Source organism: Colossoma macropomum, unplaced genomic scaffold (assembly GCF_904425465.1).
Source record: "Colossoma macropomum unplaced genomic scaffold, Colossoma_macropomum, whole genome shotgun sequence".
NCBI classification, from domain to species: Eukaryota; Metazoa; Chordata; class Actinopteri; order Characiformes; family Serrasalmidae; genus Colossoma; species Colossoma macropomum.
The window spans coordinates 38,569,186-38,594,415 of record NW_023494795.1 but is presented as its reverse complement, the minus strand read 5'-3'; the positions used below and the strand labels follow the sequence as shown (position 1 = coordinate 38,594,415).

Below are 25,230 nucleotides of genomic sequence, written 5' to 3'. Positions count from 1 at the left end.
AGTCAGTTAATAGAATTTTTTAGTTAAATGAATCAGACAAGCTTGAAACCTGGCCCAAATGGCCTTAAGAGGAGTTACGTCGCATGCACGTTTCCATCAGCAACATCATTTACATCTTTTATCTCTATTCTTGTGTTTGCTTGTTCAAAATGATAGTTTGTGACACAAAGTGATTTAAAATCTCAGAATTTTGGCTTTATTAGAGCACATTCTTTGCATATCAAATAAACAGAAATTTTTAATGGAAAAGAGTGGATAAAATTGCGGAAATAGACCCTTTTTGCAGTGGCCTCGACCCCCTTGTGTTAAAAAAAAATGTGAATCGTGACATCCTGGTTGTCAATCCTCTCTTACTTTGCTGAGTAATCTCCCTCTCTGCTGTGATGGGGTACTCTGTGGGTTACGTGGTGGCGCCTGCTGTAGATTTGTGGACTTTGTGGAAGTGTGGAGTGCTCTGCTGAGCGTGGCTCTCAGCTCTCTGTAATAGCAGGGATGAGATTACAGGTTTGAGCCCCCTTTTTTTTCTCACTAAAAGCCCCCTATTAGAGCAGCCGCTGTGGCCCTTTTTCTCTTACAATGGACTTTGGAAGGGAGGGAGCGAGTGAATGTTAGAAAGACAGTGTGCCTAAGAGAGGGAAAGAGAGTGATTTCATCCCAGATGCATGCGTAGAGAATGTAGTTATTTTACTCGGCCATCTAGGAACATCACTTATGTCGTTTTAACACTTTCTTTTTTACTCGCTGTTCATATTATGCTTTCAGCATGGGTGAAAATTGCAGTGCAGGACCCAGGCAAAATAGCAGGGGGATCTTTTAGAGACATGTGCAATAAAAACTCGCTTAATGGTATCCCAGAGCTTCTCTTACCTCCTAACTCTCAGTGGCATCGCGGTGGCGGATGCCTCATGTTTGAAATGTAAACCCGCACAGTAAGTGAAAAACAGAAAGGGGAGCTTATGAAAAGAAGTGTTGCATAATTGTCAGAGCAGAAAGCCACTATGCAGCAGAGGTGGAAAGACAGATCGCCGGAATAAGGAAAGAGCAGTGCTGTTCTCAGCAGTATTTGATGGATTTTTACTTATGCTTTCTGGAGAACAGGCATTTTCCCCCCTCCGTCTTTCTGTTGGAACACCTGGCTTTTCAGCCATCCCAAAGCGCTGTCGGAATAGCAGGTGTTCGCTGGAATTTTCCGGGACACAGAGCAAGTACTAGAACAGATTTATGCTGGATTATACCCCCATATGTGGCCTATTCTTGTATATTGTTAGTCAGTGAAGCATATAAGCAGTCCCAGGACTACATGAGTGCACTCATTTTTTTCTGTAATTTACGAGCCATTTTAAAATACATTACACAAATGATTTATATGTAATCTAATAATAGGCAATTTTCTTCTCTCACTTTCAGGTTTCTTTCTGCCTTCAGGCTTGTTCATCAGTAAATGAAATGCAAGCTCACTAGAGTTCAGGTTAGGTGACGCATGCTGCTGTTTGGCCCTGAAAAACTTTTTTTTTTTTAGTGGTATGTTTTACATCAGTGTCCTGTGTCAAGGTGAAGCACCATTCACTGAGGTCTGAAACTTTTACCTGGAACTGAAACATTAAGATGCCTCTGCACACCTGCTTCTTCTGTTTGCAATCATATCTTCAGTAAAGACAAAGTGAGCCAGTTCCACTGGCAGCCATATGTGCTCATGTAGTGGCACTACCTCCACCGTGTTTTGCATATGAAATGGAATCATAAGCGGTTTCTTCTTTTACCACTTATTGCTCATTCTTTCATTCTGCTAAAGAAAGATCTTCACATCTCATCTGTACATAAGACTTTCTTCCCAGGACTACAGCCTTTTTATATACTTTATAGCTAAAGTTTGGTCTTTCTTTACTTGAGGCTTACCTATGATTGCCTTCAAAACTGCAACAGTCACCACAACTCAGTGGCAACAAGCACAGCCTTAAATATCAGCCACATATACTGATCAACAGTAGCAATAATGTGTGCTTGATGTGTAGTTTTAAGCTTCAACTCTATTTTCTGCTGCTTGCAGTAAATTCCACGTCCCTACAAGCATGTTTAAAATACTCTTACGACGTTCTTCATTGATGATTGGTATATAAAAAACAAAACATGCAGTTTAATTTATGGCATAAACCTAGCCATACTGCCTAATTTCTGCTGTTTAGATTTTATGTTTTAGCCGTGTTAGCCTAATATATAGGCATATTCTTTTTCAACATTGATATATTGAACAGCATTAAAGTAATTATGAAAATACCTACTCCTTTCAGGTAGATGCTGATGGTAAGGCACTCAAACACCACGGTGGTGGAATGTTGTCGCTCTGAGGTCAGGCTAATGTATTCTTCACCTTGTAGTCTTTGACGTATCTAAGGCTGCATCCTGGATAGTGTCCTTGATCTTTTTAGCAGTTTTCCTTATGATTGAAAAACATTATTATCCACTACTGTGATTTGCTCTAATTTTGTTTTGCTTCTTAACAATGTACCAGTTCATTTTGACATGTCTGATCTTTTGGCACTGTTCCTGAATTGATTTATTTAGATTTTACACACTCATGATAGCCTGCATGACTGGCATCGACTTTGCTTTGGCTCAGTGATGAGAGACATCAAGTAACTCTAGATTCAAAAGCTACATCATCAGACAACTCCAGCTCTTTTATTAGCTCACTTGTGCATCAAATAATGATTCAACTGCACACAGCTACCCAAGAACCAACTGAGCAGCCAAATGTTCAGTTACGTTTGCTGGCTTATAATTGGAGGACTGTGTCTTAAAATGGCTAAAAAGGGCTACTGATAGAAAAACAGACTGGACTATAGAGAGGCAGCAAAACAAGAGCTTGAATCTGTCTGTATCTCTAATAACAGCTGTCCTTCCCCCTCATTCTTTTTCTAACTTCATTGAGGTTTTTTTTCAATCTGCCTGAGTGTATATCGGTGAGCATGAGTGAGACCTTTTGGCAGGTACTGCTATGTGATTGTGTTGATTTGATAACATACGCTAATGAGTCTAATCACTGCCTTAATTACTGTGAATGGTTCAGGGTGTGTTAATTAGGATGCTTAACCTTTGGAGACTGAATAGGAAAAGGAAATCGAGCTGTTTGTGATGGCATCCTCCTTTTCTCTGCACTAGGATTACACATCAGCTTTGTTTTGCTTTCCCATAAGAGCCAGTGCTTCGTCTTCAGGCACTCGGAACTCTCCCTCCAAGTATTGCTCTCAACTAAATTCAGTGGGAAATGCACAAAAAAACAACCATCTTAATTATGTTCATAACTCAATAAGATGATGTTCCCATTTGGAGATGCAAGGTTTGTTATGACAGTGATGATATATTAAGCTTGATGGACACAAAATGTAAAGCTCAGTAAGTTACAGTGCCAACACAATTTGCTATAGACAGGATTGTCACAGCTGTGCAGACACCAGTATGTCCTTGTTGAGCATCTCATTCCAAAACCATGGGCACTAATATTAAGTTGTTCTCACCTTTTTCTTCTATTACAGCTACTCTTCTGGGAAGGCTTTGCATTAAATTGTGGAATATGGAAGTAGGGATTCACTTTTATCAGCCACAAGAGCTTTACCAAAGCATTTGACACTGATTTTGGGCGATAAGACCTGGCTTGCAGTCAGCAGTTTCAGTTAATCCCAAAAAAGTCTGATGAGGCTGATGTCAGGGCTCTGTGGAGGCCAGTCACATTTTTCCATATCAGGCTTGGCAAACCATTTCTTTATGGAACTTGGTTTGCGCACCAGGAGAATTTTCATGCTAACGCAGGAACAGGTCTTCCCCGAAAAAGTGGTCAAAGTTTTTATTTTTTTATTTATTTTTTGGGGGGGATTTTTACCCAATTCTCTCACCAATTTAGTCGTCGCCAATTCCACCCGCTAGTTATGAGTCCCCCAATCACATGTTACTATCAATGCTAGGAGGGTAAAGTCTAACACAGGCTTCCTCCGAGACCTGTGAAACCAGCCATTGCTTCTTTTCGAACTGCCGCTCACGACACCGTCACTGGACAGCTGAATGCGCTCGGAGGAAAGGGCCAACCGCCAGATCTGTTACGTCAGCTAACAGACGCCTGCGCTGACTAGCGTCGCATTGGGGGATAGCGGGAGAAGGGGGGGGGCATCCTACCCACCCAGGGAGAGCGAGGCCAATTGTGTTCTCTTGGACTCACGGCTACGGATGGCTGTAGCATCACCAGGGATTGAACTCACGATCTCCTAATGATAGGGCCAACGCTAAGACAGTTGCGCCACTCTGTAGCCCCCCGAAAAGTTGTCAAAGTTTGGTGTCGTTATACTCTGTAGTATAAACTTTCCCCTCACAGGAATTAAGGGGCTTAAACCATGAAAAACAGCCCCAGAACATCCCACCTCTACCAAACTTTACAGTTGGCACTCTGCATTCAAGCATGTGGTGCTCTTTTGCATCTGCCAAGCCCAGATTTGTTTGTCAGACTTATGGATGGTAAAGCAACATTCTTCACTGTAAAGGCCATGTGTCAAACACAAGGCCCACGGGCCAACTCAGGCCCGTAGTACAATCCTATTCGGCATGCAAAACTACTTTAATTTCTATTAATATTAGCTCATTTCACCCTGAGCTCCACTGCAGTCCCCAGCATGCACTGCAACATATGTGCTCCGACCCCCGTCCCCCCAGCAGCAATCTATGGGCCAGCGGTTACACAAAAATAAAACAATTTGTTTTTATATAAAATTACATAAAATTTATATAAAATTATTTGAATATTTTTTATTATTTGAATAGTTTAAGTATTCGATGCCTATTGTGCTGTTGCAGTTTTGGTATATTTTGGCCAGTTGGGGTCATGGCAAAATGTTAAAAATGAAATGAAAACACAGCTGGCCCACGGATTTGTTGAGATTTTTTAATGTGGCCCTTTTAGTGGTTGAGTGACACTCCCTGCTTTAAGGGCACATTTCCACTGCTCTGGAGTCTAGTGACAGCTTGCTTTACACCACTCCAGCCAATCCTTGGCATTGTGTGTGGTGACTTCAAGTTTGAGATCTTTTGTCTTGATCTGTCAGGTTGTGTGGTCTACAGCTGTTGCTGCTCCTAGACGTTTTCATTTCACAGTAACATCACATACAGTTGACTGGGGCAGACAAAGCAAGGCAGAAATGTGATGGACTGAGTTGTTGGAAAGGTGGTATCCTAGGACAGTGCTGTGTTGGAAATCAGTTTGTTTGTTGTCACCCATTCTTCACTGATAGAATGTTTGCCTGTGGAGATTTAGGGCTGTATTATTGATGCTGTGCACCTCTTAGCAATAGATATGGCTAAAATGATTGAACCTGTCAATTGGAAAGGATGCCCACTGTTAAAAGTCTGTGAACATGTACAGTGTATCATTTGTGGACAGTTGTGAGTTGAGTAAAATGCTGGAGGTCAAATGAGGGTGAGAGAGAGGGGAGTGCAGAGGGAATGAGGGTGAACTTGATTGAGCAGATATATGGCACTGGGGAATAAACTGTTTAGATGCCTGCTGGTTTGGGGATGAAGAGATTTAAAGTGTTTGGCAAAGGGATGTATCTAGGACAGTTGGAGACCTGGTTGTGACAGGAAAGCTTGGAAACTCATTTCTGAAATGGTTGAAGATGTTGGTGGCTGGCAGATCAGAACAGCTGACCTTCTTATCAAAGTTGAGCATTTTTAGGGTCCAGCCCGATGATAATTGTTGCTGTAATGTAAAACTGTACCAAGATGTTCAGCAAGATGTAGAATTATTTCATTTAATTCTTGCCCTGCTTGAATCTTGGATAATTGAGATCTTTGCAGCCCAGCTGACAGTGCTGTAAATGGTAGATCTTCAGAATTTGAAAAGCTGAACCACAATGTAGTTATTAATTTCTTGGGCATTTACATTTTTATGGAGATAATCTTTTTTGGGATAATACGTTCAAAGTAGTTCCTTCCACACCAAGAAAAGAGATCACATCTTAATTCTACATGCTTTCATCAAAATTATATACGGAAATTCATTCACACTTCATTCTGCTAGAAAACTGTAGATGCAAGCTTCCTGGACAAAAATTAGTCACCTTGCATGTTTAAGCTGGCAGTAACTTCAGGCTCCTACAGATGGCGTTGCACAAGGATGATCAAGCTATAAATACCTGCGGAGTGTACGACAGGATTCATAGATTGAGAAGAAGTGGTACAATGCAGTGAATGTCTTGTTTGATTAGTGGAAAGTGGGTCGCAAAGCAGATGATAATGATTGTCAAAAAGGAATGATTGCACTTGGGCAGGCCAAAGGGCATGTTATAAAGGAACTAGCTGAATTTGCAGCTTTATCGAAGCGTACAGTCACAGGGGTCAACCAGCAGTGGTAAAAATCCTAGTACCATGAACATGAACACATGGAGCAGAGTGGCATGCAAGAGGCCTTTGCTCACTTCTGCTCACAAAGTTGGTTACAGGGGGCGAAAAGACACAAAAAATGGACTGTTCATGACTGGAAATGTTATCTGGTCAGATGAATCTTGTTTCTGCCTGTATGTGAATGATGCTTGGCCTCGTGTTCATCATAGACCGCAGGAAGACTTAACAGCCTAACACGCTATTAGGTATGCTTCAGTCACAGGTGACTAGTTTTTTGTCTGGTGAGCTTATTTGCAAATGTAGTGGTCTTACCTCTTAAATAGCTGTTCTTAAATTTTGGCTGGATATATGGATCTAGAGATTGATGTAGAATCTTCGTGTTATGTGTAGGGTCTTTAAATGTTTGAAAGAATCCTTCACCCTCACACATCCCAGTTACATCAGTAGTTCTATAAAGAACCATCCATTGAAAGATTCTTCAGGGAACTGTTATGTGGCTGTAAAGAATCCTGTTTTGCACCTTTAATTTTTAGAGTATGTTCAGTCATCAGGGATGATGGTGTTCTTGATGGTTATGGGGAAACTACCTTGTTAACGTGTCTATCTTGATTAACTATCGCATCCACCTAAGTTAATCTTCCTCGGTTATTAATGATTCCTTTTGATTGTCTCCATCCATCTTGTTGCTGGGCGTCCTCTTTCTTTTTCACCTTCAGCTGTTCCGTGCATAAATGTCTTTTTCAATGAATTGGTTCTTTTAGCCATAATCATGAATCTGTCTGCTTGTAGTAAGTCAGTGCATTTTGTGTTTGCCAAGGCTCTTGTGTTTGTACCAAGTTTTTGAGCTGTAGTTTTCAACCTCATTATTCCGTTTCCCTGTTCCTGATTTAGCTTAGCCTGCTAGCCATTGATTTTGTTTTTGTCTTTGTATCTTATTTTTGGGTTTGTCTGCCTTCTGCTGCTATTAAAAACTTTCTGCCTTGCTTGTGTATCCTACTTTAAAGAGTGACTCATTACATTAACCAGTTTCTGGAGTTCTGAAAAAAAAAAAAACTCTTCACTGACTTCACAGAGTTAACATACACTTCTAAGAGTAAAGGTTCCACAGTGGTTCCTGGCTTTGTCATAGAACCTAGTATTGTTGTAAAGAACCCTATCTTGACATCTTTATTTTAGTTAGAGTAATCCTTTGGTGGTGTATCAGTCAGTTTACAGAGGGGACATTATTAAGGATGTCAACAATAAAAAAACAGGATCAGCAAATATTTACATTGTTGATGTTTCATTTCCATTTTCAAAGTAACGTCCCACCTTGAGTGAGTTAATGATTTAACCTGAAGAGGGCACCAGTTCACTTACAGTGTTGTACCTATGTGAGTAGATAGCAAAAGAAAAAGGACAGTTAAAAAAAGAAGTTTGAGAGTATTTTTTTAAAATACAAGATAAAGTAGTCACATACAGCATACTATGTATGTACAGTACGCTAATCTGAATTACACTCCACTGAAGCACAACATTGCCTTCAACCAGCAGAAAAGAAAACATGCTGGTGGTAGCTTTCCTACCATGTTGGTGTTTTGCCTTACAGAACTACTTCCTGAAGACGTGCAGTTCACACTGATAGTGGTTTGTCAGAATGAGCTAATGACACCCTTACAAACATCACTAAAGCACATTATGTTACATTGCTAACACTGGTCACTGGAATATTCTAATGCATATTTCTGTTTCTCTTCATTTCTGTTTGTCAGTTTCTGTTAATTAGACTTTCTTAAAAACTATTGAAAAGTTGGCAGCTCATCCTATCATATACAGTAGGTAGCCAATTACATATAAATGTTAATTAACTCAAAATACAACTTCTTTTGTAAACATAACAATAAAATGTTGTCCACTTCTCTTGGAACTATCATGTTAAAATGTTAAAACAGTTAAATGATGCTGTAGCCTAAAGAGCTATAACATCAATCTAAATGTTATCACTTATTTTAGCTACTGCTTATTACTTACTGTAACTTAAAATTATGTGTTGGTAGTTTAGCTCTTGGTGAACAGAACCTCAGTTTGTCAGAACATCTTATTGTTACAGTTCTTCACATTTACAGGCCACATTTAAGCTAATTAATCATTAGTTTATTGATTGACATGAATAATCAAATGTCAGTGTGTTTGTTTTTTGCAGAGTTTTCAAAATATCTATAGTTCTGTTTTGCACTGCAAACATTGAAATCTAAGACTCTAAAAGTGAAATCTCATCTTTAATCTTGTCTCTACTGAAGGACACTAACACGTGTTAATGATTTAAGAATTCACTCTTATCTGGTTTTGGCCGCTGGTGTTTTTCAGGCAAGGTTTCTTTTCTTGTTTGGTGAAAGCAGCATATACTTCATTTAATGTGGATGTAATTCATATTTAGTCGGCTGGAGATTATAATGTGATGGACAGTAGGTTGCTTGTTGATGGTGTTACAGTCTCAGTGTGTTCTCGTTTCAATTTCCTCTCTGCTGGTCAGTTAACTGTAAAGATAGTATTTAGCTCAGGTGGGAGTGACATCAATGATTGGTTTGTTCAAACAGATTTAGAAGAGCAATTATCTACCCAGGAGCTGGATTTTATCACCACTTGGATGAGCTGGGGTAATCAGGTATATTTTAGCTTGATAAATATCAGGATGTGGATGGGTGTTCAGAGAACTGTCTGAGGTGCCAGTATTCAAATACTGACATCCTATACAGTGTAATATATATATATATATATAATGACTCGGTGAAATGGCATTTTTATGGTTTATCAGTACAGATAAATGTGGAGTTTATTTGCAAGACTATTTGTGAGTAAGCCAAAAAGTCAGAGGCAGAGCCTCAACAACTAAATATAATAATATTTTTTTCAGTATTTAGTGTGTCAGCCCTTTGCCTTTATTGCAGCTTTTGTTCTTTCAGGAGACTTGCATTCGGTTTTCCAAGAAATCTGTGCGTATTTTTTCCACAAAGTTTTCAAAGTTCTTAGATGTTGGTTGCATTTTCAACTTCCCACAATCCAAGTAATCCAAAACACCTTCAGTTATGTTGAGGTCTCGACTCTGGGATGGGATGGTCAGTCCATTTTTCTGAGAACACCAACAGCTTCTTTGCGGATTTGCAAATTTTCTTCTTTTTTGTCTAGTTCCTTTTCTTAATAACAGCTTCTTGACAGCCACACATCCTTTTAGTCCTATAGTGTTGAGTTGTCCTCTCACAGTGGAAGGATGGGCAGAAACACCTCTGAATTTTTCAGACCTGTAGCGGAATAGGGGCTTGATTTATCTTGATTTATCTATCTCTCAACAATCAAAGAAGCTTTAGTGACTGGTGATCATTGAGAGATAGATAAATCAATCGTTGAGCGATAGATAAATCAAGCTCCAGGACTCCAGGCATCTTTTAATCATTTTGGACTTCCAGTTTTGGAAACTATATAAAAATACAGGGTGATTCAAAAAGATTCAATTATGTATTTCACTTGTAAATCATTACAGAACAATGTAACGCTCTGAGGTGTTGGAGGTTCACTGCTGACGAAAATCATGTTACACAGTTTATTCACTCCTATTGAAGTGGAGAACACAAAACACTTTCTGCTCAGGGGTCTCTCTCCTTGCAGACTGAAGGGAGCCATCTTCCAGTGACAGTCAGAAACTCTGTGACCCCCTCTTTCAATTGGTATGTGATTGGTTCTTATGTTAATGTCGGCCAATTTCCTAATTATAGATTCATTATAGATTATCTAGTTAGAGATTCATTCACCCTTACAGATACTCAGATTCCAAATTTATTTGGAAAGCACATCCCTAATTAATATGCTGATCTTACTATGCGATTCAGTATTATTTGTCTCGCAGTCAGTGCAGCGGATTTGGTCTGACTCATTGTAGAGTATGAACTCGTCTCAGTCTCACTGTCAGCTGCCAGCTTTCACACATCAACTCCAAATTCCCAATTTAATCTAACCTCTAATTGGTTCCTGATGTTCCACCACTTTCAGCAACAGCGTGTACCACCTGTGACTGCCACAGCGTGTGTGGGTGAGTGAGGGTGAGAGAGTTTGAATTTAAATCCCCAGCATTGCTCTTACAACACTTCCCTGCCTGTGTTCACTATTTCAGGGGCTTTTAGAAGCTGCGGCATTTGCCAAAAGTTGTAATTTTAGCACATTTTGTCTTTGCGTTCTGGTGACAAAGGCAAAGAAAATAGCATCGTGACTCACTCAGGTTTAGAGTGTTTTGAATATGGAGATCTGTTTTTCAGTTTCATATTTCTATTTGAGAATGAAGAACAACTGTCAGGAACATGTTGTGACCAATACTGTACAATAACATTGTTCCATAATACCAGCCATTATATTTTAATGTAGTCCACAGTAGTTTTAGTTTAATAATGGTTTACTGACTAATATGATTCTCAGTTGTGAACTGTGAATTGGCAGATATGACTATCTGTTGTCAATGTCAAGTTTTTTTTAAAAACTAATACACAGCAGAAACTTACAGAAACGTTAATTATATGAACAGTGTAGTATAGGATGTGGAGCCTCACTGAATTCTTGTCCTTTATGTTTGTTTTTGTTTCTGTTAAATAAATTACAATTCAAAAGTTGATGATAAATGATAATATTTGAAATTATCATAGATCAAACAGCTATTCCTAGTAATTTTGTGACAAGGACATACAAATAAAGAATAATAGCTTATGATTTAATAAACTTTTTGTCATATCATAACTTTAGTTTGCATGTTGGTGTCTAGTTTGTTAAATCTCAATCTAGACTGTGTAACTGTATAAGTTATTAAAGCTAACCTAGTGTTCTTGGTTTTACTAGTCTTTTTGTGTGTGTGTGTGTGTGTGTGTGTGTGTGTGTGTGTGTGTGTTGCTGCTGTCAGAACAAAACCTTGGATCTCCATTTTTGTCATTTTTCAGTTTCTGACATAATTTGAATATACCTGTCACCCTTTACATTGTATGTGTATTTCATGAAGAATGGACCAACAGATATGGCCAAAAATGACTTGGAAAAAAGTCTGGTTCCATTGACTTACATTAAAAGTAAAGTAAGTTTTTCCCTTCTCCTGTAAAGTTATCATTTTGGAGATATGATGTTTTGTTCCGACAGCAGCGATGTGTGTGTGTATATATGTATATATGAAAATAGATGTCAACTTCCCTATTAGTATTTATATAAGTTCCATTTTACATTTAGATGGAGGTAGATATATAGTTACCCGTGTACAATCTTTTGCCTGGTAATGTAAGTGACACTGTTTTATTTTTGAAGTTTTTGCTCATACTGTAAAATCTGTGGGTCCTCAGTAATGGCTAACTAATATACGAGTTACTTGAGAACAGTAGGTGGAAGTAAGAGTACAGATCTGGGTTAGCATGCTGAAAATGTATTAGGTTGAACTGCAGCCTGTTTTGATCCAGATCACTTCTACTGCGAGACAAACAAAGTCAACATGTTGAAATTCTCAAGGCAAAGCCCTGTAATTAACTGTGTCTCCACTAATCACACACACTTGGGGTGAGAACACATTAGTGAAACTTTCAACAGTTGGTGCACCTTTCTTTTACAAAATGAACAACTGAACTAATCACGGAGTCCGAGTGTTTGAGTGATAGTGCTGCTCTATGTGTAGGCTCACTCTGGGAGCTGTCCATGGTTCTGCAGCAGCAGTTAAAAGGGCCATGGTGCTGAATTGCACCCTGTTAGCCAGCACGAAAGCAGCCTCACGTCAATCCACTGTCCATCCTCTGCCTTTATATCATGCCATCGCGGATATGTGATTTGCTGGAGTGAAATGACATTCAGGCCATGAAAAGTGACTTTGCTGTCACTGTAATTTTGGTTTCTGCCAGTAAGTGCAGCCAAACACCACATACACTCAGAGAAGTTTCAGTTCAGTGCTGTGTCTGCTGCGATGCGTTTCCCCCACTTCCTCATTGATTAAATGTCATATGTAGCAAGCAGTGAGAATTGGACACTGACCTCTTACATCTTTTTCTTTCTTCTGAATGTTCTTTTTTCCCTTTTTTTTTTACCCGATGTACTGTTTTTTCCTCTATATTACCCACACTAACATTTCCCTATGAATGTAAAGTGTTTGTATACTCAATGTTTAAAAAGAGGTTTAAAGAGATGGTATGACTAAGCTTTTTATTGACGTACTCAAACTCTTCCCTTTATCGTTAACCCTATCATTGACTTTAAATATGTATAATGTTATTGTAAAGTGAGGGAAATGAGTTTTTTGCCCTGAGGTAACATTGTACAATAGAGGGTTAATGAGACCCACTAGTCGTTGTTTGACCCTAAAATAGACACCAAAGATGTAATAAATATCTAGTGCACTAAGTATATGTATAACCGAATACTATTAAAAATAGCCATTTCTTATAGTCTGGACTGTCAAATGATTAAAATAATCAGGCATTTTATATATCTTATTTCTTTAAACTTAACCATAAAGAGAGATTTGTTTTTCTTTCAAAGGCAGTGCGTTTTGTTACAGCTGTATAAGTGGACAAAAGGTTAATAAAATTCAATGTACTATATTTATTGCTTTCAATAAATTCAATAACATGAGTTCCCAGGGTTCACATGAACTGAACATCACTTTATTTTCATCACTGATGTCCAGTGAGAGCAACAGTGGCTGCATGTTCCAACTAATTACTGTATATGTCATATGTATCATATAGTCAGTCATTGGTTCCAGCTCCTCTGCGAATGTAGCCTCACGTTCTCATTCATACAGCTTGTGGAAGCTCTCGAGGGACACTAGCTTTTTCAAAGAACTCAAGGTATTGCTTTAAAAGCTGTATATGAACTAGAGGGCTACAGTAGTGGACTCCATCATAGCAACATGCCTGCACAGCTGCAAATGGTTTGAAGGGTCAAACTGGCAAAATGCATTAATAATATATAATGTTAACATCATTAACCCATTATTGATGCATTAACACATTAACTTAACGTAAAGTGAGGATACATTGTGCTTGGTGGAGAACTAAATGTGATTGAGGTTTTTTGACAACTTCATTTCCAACTTTTCCACTTTTTCCCTTATGTTTCTACCAATTTAAAAGTAAAGTGAACTTTTTCTCATGCAGGATGTTCAGCTATATTAGCTGTTTTTCTACTTTTTCATTAAGTAAACTTCTGCTGAGGATGAGCTTTGAGGATTGTGGTTTATGTGAGTTTGATAGCTGTTGTTCCGGGGAATTTGTAATGTAATGGGCACTATAATTCAACAAGATACAAATAAAAGTCAAAATCTCTGTGTTTTCGGGAGCTTATTGGCACAGCTGCTATTTGGTCTGTTGCCATTGCACCATGCTGATGGTGCCAGCAACGCAACATCTTGTGTTGTATTGCTTCCTTCAGACACATTCAATGCCTTTTGTCTTAATTTGGGTTTTTATAGGCTTATAAATCTCAAGCTAGCTCAGAGTGAGAGGCACAAACAATGTTTTGGCTTTTTCCCCCGGTTCAGCAAAAAATCTCGAGCATGTGTTGTCGTCCCTTCTCTAGCTGTGTTATGGGGAAGATTTTCACATTTTGACTGCTGGTGTAGCTCACACACAGCTTTGCTTTTGCTCTGCAGGTATATGATGCTGATTGATGGCAAGAACGAGGTGTTCATGATCGACAGAGACAACTCAGTCTTCCACATAGCCAACCTCGAGTTCCCCTTCCGGAAAGATATGAACACCCACCTCTCCAACACACTGCTGGACGGGGTGAGTTTACAGCATGTGTTGATACAACAATAATGGTTATATCAGTTTTAAGTTAGTAACATTAAAAGGAATTTTTAATTTTATATTTCAAATACAAAATTATAACAATTATAGTTCTATTTTTGTTGTTTTAAAGTTTATATTTCAAAGTTTGCTTTTTAGTTTTGCACTGGTAATGGAAGCGTATACTCCAGTAATTAGCGTGTGCAAACTGCATATCTGACTCCCCTTTTTAGAACTTTTTGTAATATGTCCAACTTAACATTGCACCTATGTTACACCAGTAACCACTTGAAGTACTCTTTAAAACGTATATAATGGCCATTTTAGTGAAAATGAAATAAAAGAAGGGTGGTCTCTGACAGTTGCACAGTACTACACTTTGCATTTACATTTTGTGTAACTGCTGCTTTGTCTGAATATAAACTTTGGTTTAACGAGATCAAGATCTGCTGGTGAAATTGGTCCCTCGCTCCTCCGAATGCTTATTGAATAAACTTTACTTGTGCTAATAAAGTAATGGAATGGCCCTTAAGATGCCATTGGGTATTTCACCGAGAGCTAAGTGGACGAGCTGTTGAGCTGTGTAGTAATTTGATGTATACTTACTTATATTGTTTTTGACACGGTATGATACTCTTTATCTATAAACAAATGGATAAAACTGACTACGTTTGAATGCCTTGGCTGATTGAACCCAGTGACGTATAAATTTCACTTCTTACTGAAGTATTGCTTTAAACAAGCAAGGCTCACCATCTCAGTCATTAGTACTTGATGTTTTATGAACCTCCTCTACCTTTTCCTTCTACCTCACTGGCCCACTCTGATGACTGACAGCACTGAGGCGCGATTAGCAGACTCAGATTCAATTGGAAATATATTTAGTGGAACGCTGCAGAGCCACCAGTAATGGATCGGATGTGATGTCACGCTCCCCATTAGATGAGCAAGTGGACGTGTCCTGACGTGTAAACACAGGCCTGTAAATGCAGTCAGCAGGAAGCCTCTCTTCTTTCCTGTGCCGGAGCTTTGGTTACAGATTCTCAGCAGCGCTAATGGGGCTAATTTTACCAGCACTTAGCACTCCAAATAACAGCCTGCAAGGTCCAACGATGTTCTAGCAGATCCAGAGCCCAGCTGCTGCTGCTGCTGCTGCTGACCCAGTTCTCCTCTAACCCACTGTTAGTACCAGCTGCTGCTGAGGGGAGTGGCTGCCCACCCCTTCAGTGATGACTGGACCCTCATTCTGATGGCTACTGTCTCAGTTTTTCCTAATTACACCCACATTCTCTTTCTCTCTCTCTGTCTCTCCGTGTCTTTCTCTTTCTGTCTCTTTCTCTTTCTCTCTCTCTCTCTCTCTCTCTCTCTCTCTCTTTCTGTATTTGACATGCGTCTTTTTCCCTCTCCACTCCTGTACTAATGAATAATATGCTCTTCAGCTCTCTCTCTCGCTCTCTCACCCTTTCTGTGTAATCTCTCTTGCTCTCTGTTTCTCCCCCTTACTTTTTGTCATCTCTATCTCTCTCTTCCTCCTGCTAAAGCGCTCTCTATCTCTCTCTCTCTCTCTTTCTTTCTGTCTTCTAATAAACTCTTTCTGTCATTATTCCTTCTCTCTTTTCCTCTCTCTCCCTCTTTCTGTTATCTCTCTCTCACAGATACTCTCCCACCGACTCTCTCATAAGCTCTCTCTTCATCACAAACTCTCTCTCTCTCTCTCTCTCTCTCTCTCTCTCTCTCTCTCTCTCTCCATCACAGACTCTCTCTCACAAGCCCCAACGGTCTTTCTCTCCCGCTTTCTCTCTGGCTCATTCTTTCTTTTTCTTTCTTTCTCTCTCACTGTCTCTTCTTTACTCTGTTTCATCTCTCTTCTCTTTCTGTTTCTCTATTTATCTCTTAGCTCTCTCTTTCTCAGCCTCTCTCTGTCTGTCTTTCTGTAATCTCTTTTACAGACTCACAAGCTCTCACTCTCCCTCTCTTTATTTCTTTCTCATCTCTCTCCATCACAGACTCTCTCCCAAGCTCTCTCTCTCTCTCTCTCTCACTCTTTTTCTTTCTGTCATCTCTTTCACAGACTCACAAGCTCTCTCTCTCTCACTCTCTTCCTCTCTCTGTCACCTGTCTTTCACAGATTCTCTCACAAGCTCTGTCATCTCTCTCCATCACAGACTCTCTCTCTCTGTCATTTGTCTCTCTCACAGACTCTCTCTCACAACTGTGCTCTCTCTCCACGCTCCTCACTCTTTATCTCTCCTGCGCTCTCTCTCTATCTCTCTCTCTCTCTCACTGTCTCTTCGTCACTCCACTTTGTCTCTTTTTCTGTTTCTCTCTTTCTCGTTCAGTCATTTCTCTTTCTCACTTGCTCTCATTCTCTCTGTCTGTGTCATCTGTCTGTCTATCTCTCTCTGCCCTCCTCTCTCTTGCTCTATTTCTTAGTATCTTTCTCTTCTCATTTCTTCATCTAGCTTTCTCTCTCTCTCTCTCTCTTTCTCTTTCTCTCTCTCTCTCACTTCATCTCTCTGTCATCTCTTTCTGTCTCACTGTCTCTCTCACTCTGCTTTGTCAAGTTCAGGTTAATTGACATGACTGTGTCAAGTATAATGTTGCCAAAGCAACAGTGGCAACAATGACAATAACAACATAAACTGTAGCAAATAATAGCAAAAATAACAATTTAGGCACAAATTCAGAAACTGGTGATATATTTGATTTTTTTTTCCTTATATATGTGTGGCGCTGGGGGTCAACAGAGATGTAGTATGTTACCCCCAGGCTCTCAGGCGGTGACATCATGTTACGTTTAGCAGCATGGAGAGCTGTGTGCTCTTCTCCAAGAATGATTTGGAATTTTTCGGCTTAGTTGTTTTTTTTTATTATTTAAACTGCAGCATTTTAAGTTTCTTTGTGAAAATTTTTCACCGTGATGAAGAAAGCGGATCTCTCTCTCAACCTCACCTGCCATACAGTGACCACACAGTCTTTCCTTTCTGGGCAGCCAGGACTCTTTATACCTGCCCTTTCTTATGGCCAGGCTGTGGTCACTGAGCCTGTGCTGTCTCTGCTGGCAGTAGGGAGATGCTCTTCCAGTCCATACTGTGTTTTGGGGCTCAATAGCGTTCCAGTTTACTGAGAGTTTTAATTTCATTTTCCCAGTGTTTCAAATAATGATTCGTACTGTTTTTCATGATGTGATTACTGTTTAGATGAGGCTGTAAAGCAGTGCTGGAGTGAGGCTGCTGCTGTTAGGAGCTGTTAGAGGGATAATCGGTCTCAGAACCAGCTGACTGAGGGAACTCTGTTTATTAGCATTCAGTTCTTGGATCTGTAGCGCCTTAAAATGCAGCAGTTCTTTGGGATTTGTCTTCAAGTGCATCCAGAAATGTAGTTTTTTAATGTTTATTATCAAAGGAAACTGTCCTAATTCTGCCCTGTATGCAGTAGTTCATGTTTTCCTTTGGATTTTTAAGATTGTTCTGCTGAATTGTGCATGCAGGGCTTCTATTGGATGCTTGTTTGGTCTAATGTAGCTGTGCTCACTGAATGGACCCCATACCTCACAGTGGGCTTGATCACACCATCAGATTCTTTACACTAGACTGAAATGGGAATGTCAGCGTTGCAAAATTTCCTCCTGATTGCTTACAGTACTTTTTCCTTGAGTGCCTTTAGTCTTTCTCTTTATCTTTGTCATCTCTCTCTCTTCCCTTTTGTCCTTCACTTTCAAGCATTTCTCTCTCTCTGATATTTGCACTCTATAAAAGCGAAGCCCTTCTCTGAACTGCTAATGACTTGAGTTTGTATCATATTGCAGTTATATTACTCCATATTAAGGCTGCAGTCTGACTTTGTGATAATGACAGAACGGATGGGTGCACACTTGATATTTCCAAGTGACATGATGAAGGCGAGGATTAAAAAGTGATTACATTCGTCAGATGGTGCGAATGCTTGATTCGCCAGTACACTCAGTGCACTGAACAGGAACATCTGAGATTAGGTGCCGTGCTCAGAGGACTCAGAAAAAACTGCAATTTGACAGAACAGTCATGTGTTGTGTTGCACTGTTAAGAATTTCAGTGCTTGACTTTGACTTTGATATACCATTACGAACCTGCTTAGTGCTTTATACTGCCCGTCAAAATTTTAGGGGCGCCTTGCCTTCTTTTCAATATTTCAGAGTAGAGATGGAACGATCGATTGGCTGTGTATCGGTATCAGACGATTTTTAGCCCACATATGTGATTGACGACAGGTATTTCTTTAACTTAGCCAATCCTGGGAGCTGATGAGCATATGAGCCATATTTTGCCTGAGGCACCAGAATGTAACTGCTGCACCATTTAAGGTGAAACGGGAAAAATTCGCCGCTGGTGAATAGGAAGGCCAATTCATTCTCATCATATCTATTTCACTGAAGAAAGACCTTTTCCTGAAGTATGTTACATATTTGGGGGGGCGGCACGGTGGCGCAGTGGGTAGCGCTGTCGCCTCACAGCAAGAATGGCCTGGGTTCGATTCCCGGCCGGGCGACCGGGGTTTGCATGTTCTCCCCGTGTCTGTGTGGGTTTCCTCCGGGTACTCCGGTTTCCTCCCACAGTCCAAAGACATGCAGTCAGGCCAATTGGACGTGCTAAATTGCCCCTAGGTGTGAGTGAGAGTGTGATTGTGTATGTCTGTCTGTCTGCCCTGCGATGGACTGGCGACCTGTCCAGGGTGTATCCTGCCTTCCGCCCAATGACAGCTGGGATAGGCTCCAGCACCCCACCGCGACCCAGAAGGATAAGCGGTTTAGATGATGGATGGATGGATGGATGTTACATATTTGGTTCCTATTTTGCTGTAAACTTGCTGCGTGAACCCATAGAGCTGTAATGAATGTGGTTTGTCGTTAGACATTTGAGGATTCGTTTCTGTTAGCATCCGAGCATCATGACCTACAGCTTTGGCAGGGACTGAAAATAATAATCGCAGAACTACAAAAGCGATCGTATGCCAGCCTATTTAGACTCATTAGGTCAATATTATTTTGTCCCGTTTGCTAAAGTTTGTTGTTAGCTTTGCAGTAGGAATTGTAACTTAGTGACACCTTGCAAACCCACAACCCAGCCCTACTCTAGGTTTGTCAACCACTTTTTCTGATACTGATGCTGAAACCTTATCGCCTGACCGTTTTTTTTTCCAAAGTTTAAAATGATATATTTGATATAATATTTATATATTTATATAAACTGTGCTCTGAACACTCAAACTCTCTATTACCCCACTCTTCCTGTTATCATGTGATGTTATAATGTAGTTGCAAAGGTTATAACATGACTTTTTACTGTTTTTGCATTTAGTTGTGCAGTAAGCGACCATTATTGGTCCTGATTTATTCTTCCTCAAATTTTTTTCCTCAAATATCTCATCCTCTTTTTCCGCTGATACTTGCTTGTTGTGTGGTATTCTTCAGTTTAAACTCTTATGACCTAAAGGTGGTTTAAACGTCTGACATCATGACAAGGGGATAAAATGTGTGGGCATTATTCTCCAGATAGGTACCACTGTTATCAGCTGTTCCTTCAGTTTTGCAGGTTTTACAAAGAAAAAAGGCAAAATTCCACTAGCTTTCCATTAAATGTGTTAAACCAACAAAGAAAGCATGCTCATTTATATTACTGATGTGGTAACATTTCATTTTAAGGTCTGCTTCTTAACGTTTGCCAAATTATTAGCAAGTAATTAACCATACCCTAATATATAGAAATATGAGCAGATAATAATTATCTGACTTCACAGTGAACAAACATGATAGTTAACGCTAGTAAACGGTCACATTTCAGCTGCAAGCATAGAAGCGTAGAAGTGACCTAAAGCAGTTTCTCAACCCTGATCCTGGAGACACACTGCCCTGCACATTTTAGTGCTGTTCCTGCTTTAACACACCACTTTAACTCAATAATGGGCTGTTAATGAGCTGATTAGTTGAATCAGGTGTGTTGGATGCAGGGAAAACACGAAAGTGCAGGGCAGTGGGTCTGCAGGACCAGGGTTGAGAAACACTGGCCTAAAGCTGTCTGTATAATCTGTATGATGATTAAAGGAGGAGCTTACAAATGTTTACAAACTCCTTAACAGTGTGCAATGGATAAAATGCATTTACAAGATCTTTATTAATACATTTGCAAGAGGAAACCTGAAGTATTGGTGAGTAATTGTATAATTAGCAATGCCTTACTGTTAGGAAATGCTTACAAATTAATTGGAAATAGCTTCCAAGGGACTAGCTACATTTAAAAGATCTTTATTAGTCAATTTGCAAGACCAAAACTAAAGTGGAACTTTAACCTCTCAGGCATATTACATAGTAATGCTTATTGTTCAGTAATACAGGGACCTCAGTGCAAACAGCTTGAGCTATTCTTAGATTATAGAAGTGTGTGATAAAGCTTTGGGCCTGCCAGTGGGCCCTGGCCATTTGAAGGGTGAATAACCACTGTCTTACCCTAAATAAGAGCATATAAAAAATCTATCCGTGTTATAAATGTTTAAGAATGGGCATCAGCTTCCGGACTTTACACCAAAATACAGTGAAATACTGTAATTTAAGAGAACACTTTTTTTTATGGTACTGTAAAATTGCGTGGTTCAGGTATCATTAATTTATGAAACGTCTTACATTCACTGCCATGTTTGGTCACTGTGAATTAAGATCATTATTTCCTCTTTATACTTCTTTATTAACATCATTTCAAGTGTTCTTGCATTTGAATGATTACAGTGAATAACATTTAGCTCATTAATTTTGAGAAGATCTTATTAACTCATAAATACATTTATGCCACATTTCTAAGCTTGCATACAAATAATCTGGTTCGATTTGCTGTAACATTTATAAATTGCTTGTCAATGGATAATAAACTATTAAGAAGCAAACCTTAAAATAAGGTGTCACCTAAAACATTTTGAAAAGTTAGATGTTAGATGTTAGACTTTTGATGGCCGTGAGTAATACCCTTTAACTGTTTTGGAGGCTAATGTCTTTATAATTATGATTATCTGATACATTTTGCGGCCCAAAGCACTCATTGCGCTTGAGCAGCTGTGGTCTGGCTATGCATTTATTTATTTATTATGTATTGAATTTTCCCCACAGCATTACTGCATTATTCATTTCTCTGCATGTCTTCTGGATATCCAGCAAAACAGTGCACACTGCCTAGCTTAGCTGGTGTAGTACTGCAGTACTGCAGAGGTGTAGATCTAATTCCAGTAGTCTCAAGCACTGACTCCGCACGTCAGACTACACGACGTGTTCTGTTCTGGTTCATTAAACCTGTTACTAAGCGTAAGGTGCATCCTGAATTTCAGTAGCCACTTTATCCCCACCCTCTCTCTCTCTGTCTTTCTCGCTCGCTCACTCGCTCACTTCCCTTCACAACAAACACTTTCCATTTTTCCTGTTCACTGTCTCCCATCCTCTGAGAATGGGACTTTTGAGGGTTCTGTCAAATTGAAGGAAAATGCATGAAATGTTTTATCCTGAAAATATTCCTTTGGTATTTGATGTGCTCAGAGTCGTATAATTCCTTTCTCTCTCTCTCTCTCTCTCTCTCTCTCTCCTCTCTCTCTCTCTCTCTCTCTCTCTTTCTCTCTCCCTCTCTAACAGGAGATGATAATCGACAAAGTGAACGGACAGCCGATCCCGCGCTATCTCATCTACGACATCATTAAAATTAACGTGAGTATCACTCTAAGTACACACGAGCAGCAGTAAGAGAGCCAGAGCCCTGTTGTCTGAGATTAGAGGCATGTCCTATCTGCAGCACTGACAGCCTGAGTCGTGAAGCGTGCTTTCCAGGGCCTCTGTGAGGCTTCCCTTGCCGCTAACTTGTCTCAGTGATTGACTAAGTAGAGAAATTTAAGCGTTCTTTTGGGGGAGTGTATTTGGCCAACAGGCCACCAATGCTACACGTACTGATAATAACTACACACTTTTCTATCACCCACTGGTCTGGACAGCTTGTTCAAGCCATTTACGTCTAGCTGGGGCTTTAAAACCTAGCTAATTCATAGCAGGCTTCTGAGAAGTCAGGGAACACATTGAATGCACAGACGGCAAATCAGCCTGCTCTTGCCAGTTTTCACCTGAATTTCTTTTTTAATTAAAGTACATTTCCAAGGTTAGTATGAATGCGATGGCACACAAATTGGTTGACATTTGCCTTTTAATCTGCTGGGAGAAAAGGTGAATACTGTGCACAAACACTTTATTAAAAACGGCCTTGGGTGGAGATTGGTGTACTGTTCTCTAGTGTTAATGCCCAGTGAAGCCTGGAGCCGAGCCCAATGAAAGAACACCGCGTTTAGATAGTCTGTCAATCAAAACTCTCTGCTGAATTCCTTTCTCTCCATGGCAACATTGGAGTTATTGAACCATAAACCTTGGCGTTGTACAAAGGCGGGCGATGGGTGAAGGCAACAGTTTGACGAGAATCAAGAATGTTCAGAACTGAATGTTTGAGTGGAATTCTAGCACATCTGTGCAATTAGCGTTTTTCTAATTAGTAGTTTGACTCCTTTGCAGTTTAGTAGCCATGTTGGTATTTGGCCAAACTAGTTCTTTATATTTGACAGCTGTCCACATCCAAAAGCTTATCCTTGCATGCATTGATGTCACATTGTGTAATCGCTGACATTTTGAGGACCAAATATGGGCCTGACTGTGCTAAGCTAACGAGATGCCTTCTATTTGCTGTGCTGTTGGTTGCGGTAAGCATAAAAGAAGTGAGGGATTGCGTCAAGTATGTTGCTCTTTCTGATGTATTCAACTGTAAAATATTTTCGGAAAGAACTTTTCATGTTTCAAGATTGGTCAGAACAGTCTAGATGCTCAGGATAAGCTCTTTGATTCCCTTTTGTTGTGATCAAAGCTAAGTAACTTAGTGCCTAAACTAATCCATTGATTTTTCCTGTGTATGGCATTTGAGTGGCAGCGACTGTCTATTAGGTCACAGGAATCGGTGGGCTTCACTTTACTGGCATGTTAAATGTCATATTCTCTCATGCCATGCCATAAAACAATTCTCCTGCCACAAGTCACTTTCCTTTAAACATAGCTGGCTCCATGTTGTCACTGTCATGCAGAAACATTGTATCTCCATTTTTGCCATTGCCAAGTTAAGAATGTTTTATCCTTCTCCTGAAAATTAGTATTTTTGAGATACAAGGCTTTTTTCCAACAGCAATGATATTCAAGCATATTACTTTGATAGTTACACTGCTAAGCTAAGCTAGACATTTAGGGATCACTGCCATCTAGTTACCTACTAAACAAAAGGTATTGTATCTAATTAAGCACACACAGGCCCAATCCCATTTTTTATTTTCACCCTTACCCCTTGTTTTCGAGTGTTTCCTTGCCCCTTGGAACTGAGTTACAAGGGGTAGTTGTTGAACTTTCCCTACGAAGTGTGACAACCTTCAAAAACAAAAAGAAAACATTACCTTATTAACTAGCGGTGCTCTGTAAGCGACCCTGCCAGTCTGCAGTGATAGCAGAGGAGGGTAAAGTTCAGCACCTCACCTCTAGGCTTTAGTTAAATTTAGGGAATCGCATGCCTTCAAAGAGTGGGGGCAATTATTTATTATCGCCCACCCCTAATTCTTTGGTCATGTGAAGCTGAAGTCAGCTATTCGCCAGCTTCTTGTTCGAATTTTCCTGTTCCACCTTAAATGGAGCAGAAGTTACATTCTGCTGCTTCAGAAGTCCGAACTGCTGGACTATTTAAGGTAGAATGGGCAATTTAGCTAACCGAGACAGTAGCATACTATTTTTATGCTTGTTATGAAAAAAAGTTATAATACATTGTAACGACATTAAGCTAAGACAATACAGTGGTTATCATAACTTTTAACTGAGAAAATACTCACATTTCTGGTTTTCTTTGGTCACTTGTGCAGCCATCTTGCCGTTTCTTTTTCCCCATAACACTCTGTTTGGAGTGAGTCTCTGAAAAACCTCCATTTGGAGGGCCATAACTACCCCAACACTTTGCCCTACCCCTTTATCTCAACAAAAATTGGGACACCCTACCCCAAGACGTGATCGTTCAAAACAGAGGGCTAAGTGCTAGGGGCCAGGGGTGAAATGGGATTGGGCCATAGTATGCTATATTTGCAAAAATGTTGTTTTACACAAACCTAAAGATGTATTGCATTCATAGTTTAAATAAGGTGTGGGAAAGCACTCAGATATGCCAGTAGTAAGTTTCATTCGCGACTGGCACATGCCATTCAAAACTAGAGTGGCACATTACACATAATTTCTTTATCTGCCACTGGAATAAAATGTAACAGGACCATACACTGAAAGCTGTTGCCCCCGGGAAAGTACATGCGGATCAGAGTCTATTTTATCGATTTTGTTGAGGTGCCTTTTTTTCTCTTCTGAAGTAAGCTGAGTAATTTTAGCCATTTTCACATGTAATTACAGTCACGCCGTGCAGTGACGTTAGAAATTCAGCCACAACAGAAAAACCACATGACTGAAACACAAGGATTCTGAGTGTTAACTAGACAAGACTTAAACTGTGGAGTTGAATTGATTTTGCTGTTCACATAAAAGCCAAATGCACAGAAGACACACCAGCGGTTCAGACCGCAGATATCGACTCTGACGACGAACTCTAGTCATGTTCTCCTACCCCGGACCAACCGAGCAAGGGAGCTGATGCGGCTTTTGACAGCTGTGGAGCGAAACGGATCATTATGGAATTTAGAGTTCAGCTAGCGGTCACCGCCATCGCCAAACGAAAGCAGCACGCGTGAAATGTTTGTTTTAGCACACTAATTATCTTCTCCATTATCGCCCCAAACCCGACAATTACGCTTTACGGTCTATTTTATGCGCACAAGGACAGTCAGACATTTTCTCAGTCCAACTGCAGGGGGGACAGGAGGATAATGTTTTTTAAGAGTAATGATGTGAATTAAATTACCAGTTCTGTTAGTGGCACAGCATTTCTCAAGGCTTACATAAATATTTGTACCAATTTTCATGCCTAGAGGAACAGCCCCGGTTCCAGTTATG

The 25,230-nt window shown here is 39.9% G+C and overlaps 1 protein-coding gene across 1 annotated transcript in view; it reads left to right on the top strand.

Moving 5' to 3' along the window:
• rngtt (RNA guanylyltransferase and 5'-phosphatase) overlaps nt 1-25,230 on the top strand; it is a 194,252-nt gene that overhangs the window by 47,896 nt on the left and 121,126 nt on the right. Inside the window, exons 9-10 of the mRNA XM_036582370.1 lie at nt 14,024-14,159; nt 21,808-21,879. Coding sequence (XP_036438263.1) covers nt 14,024-14,159; nt 21,808-21,879 — 208 coding nt within the window. The remainder of the gene's footprint in view (nt 1-14,023; nt 14,160-21,807; nt 21,880-25,230) is intronic.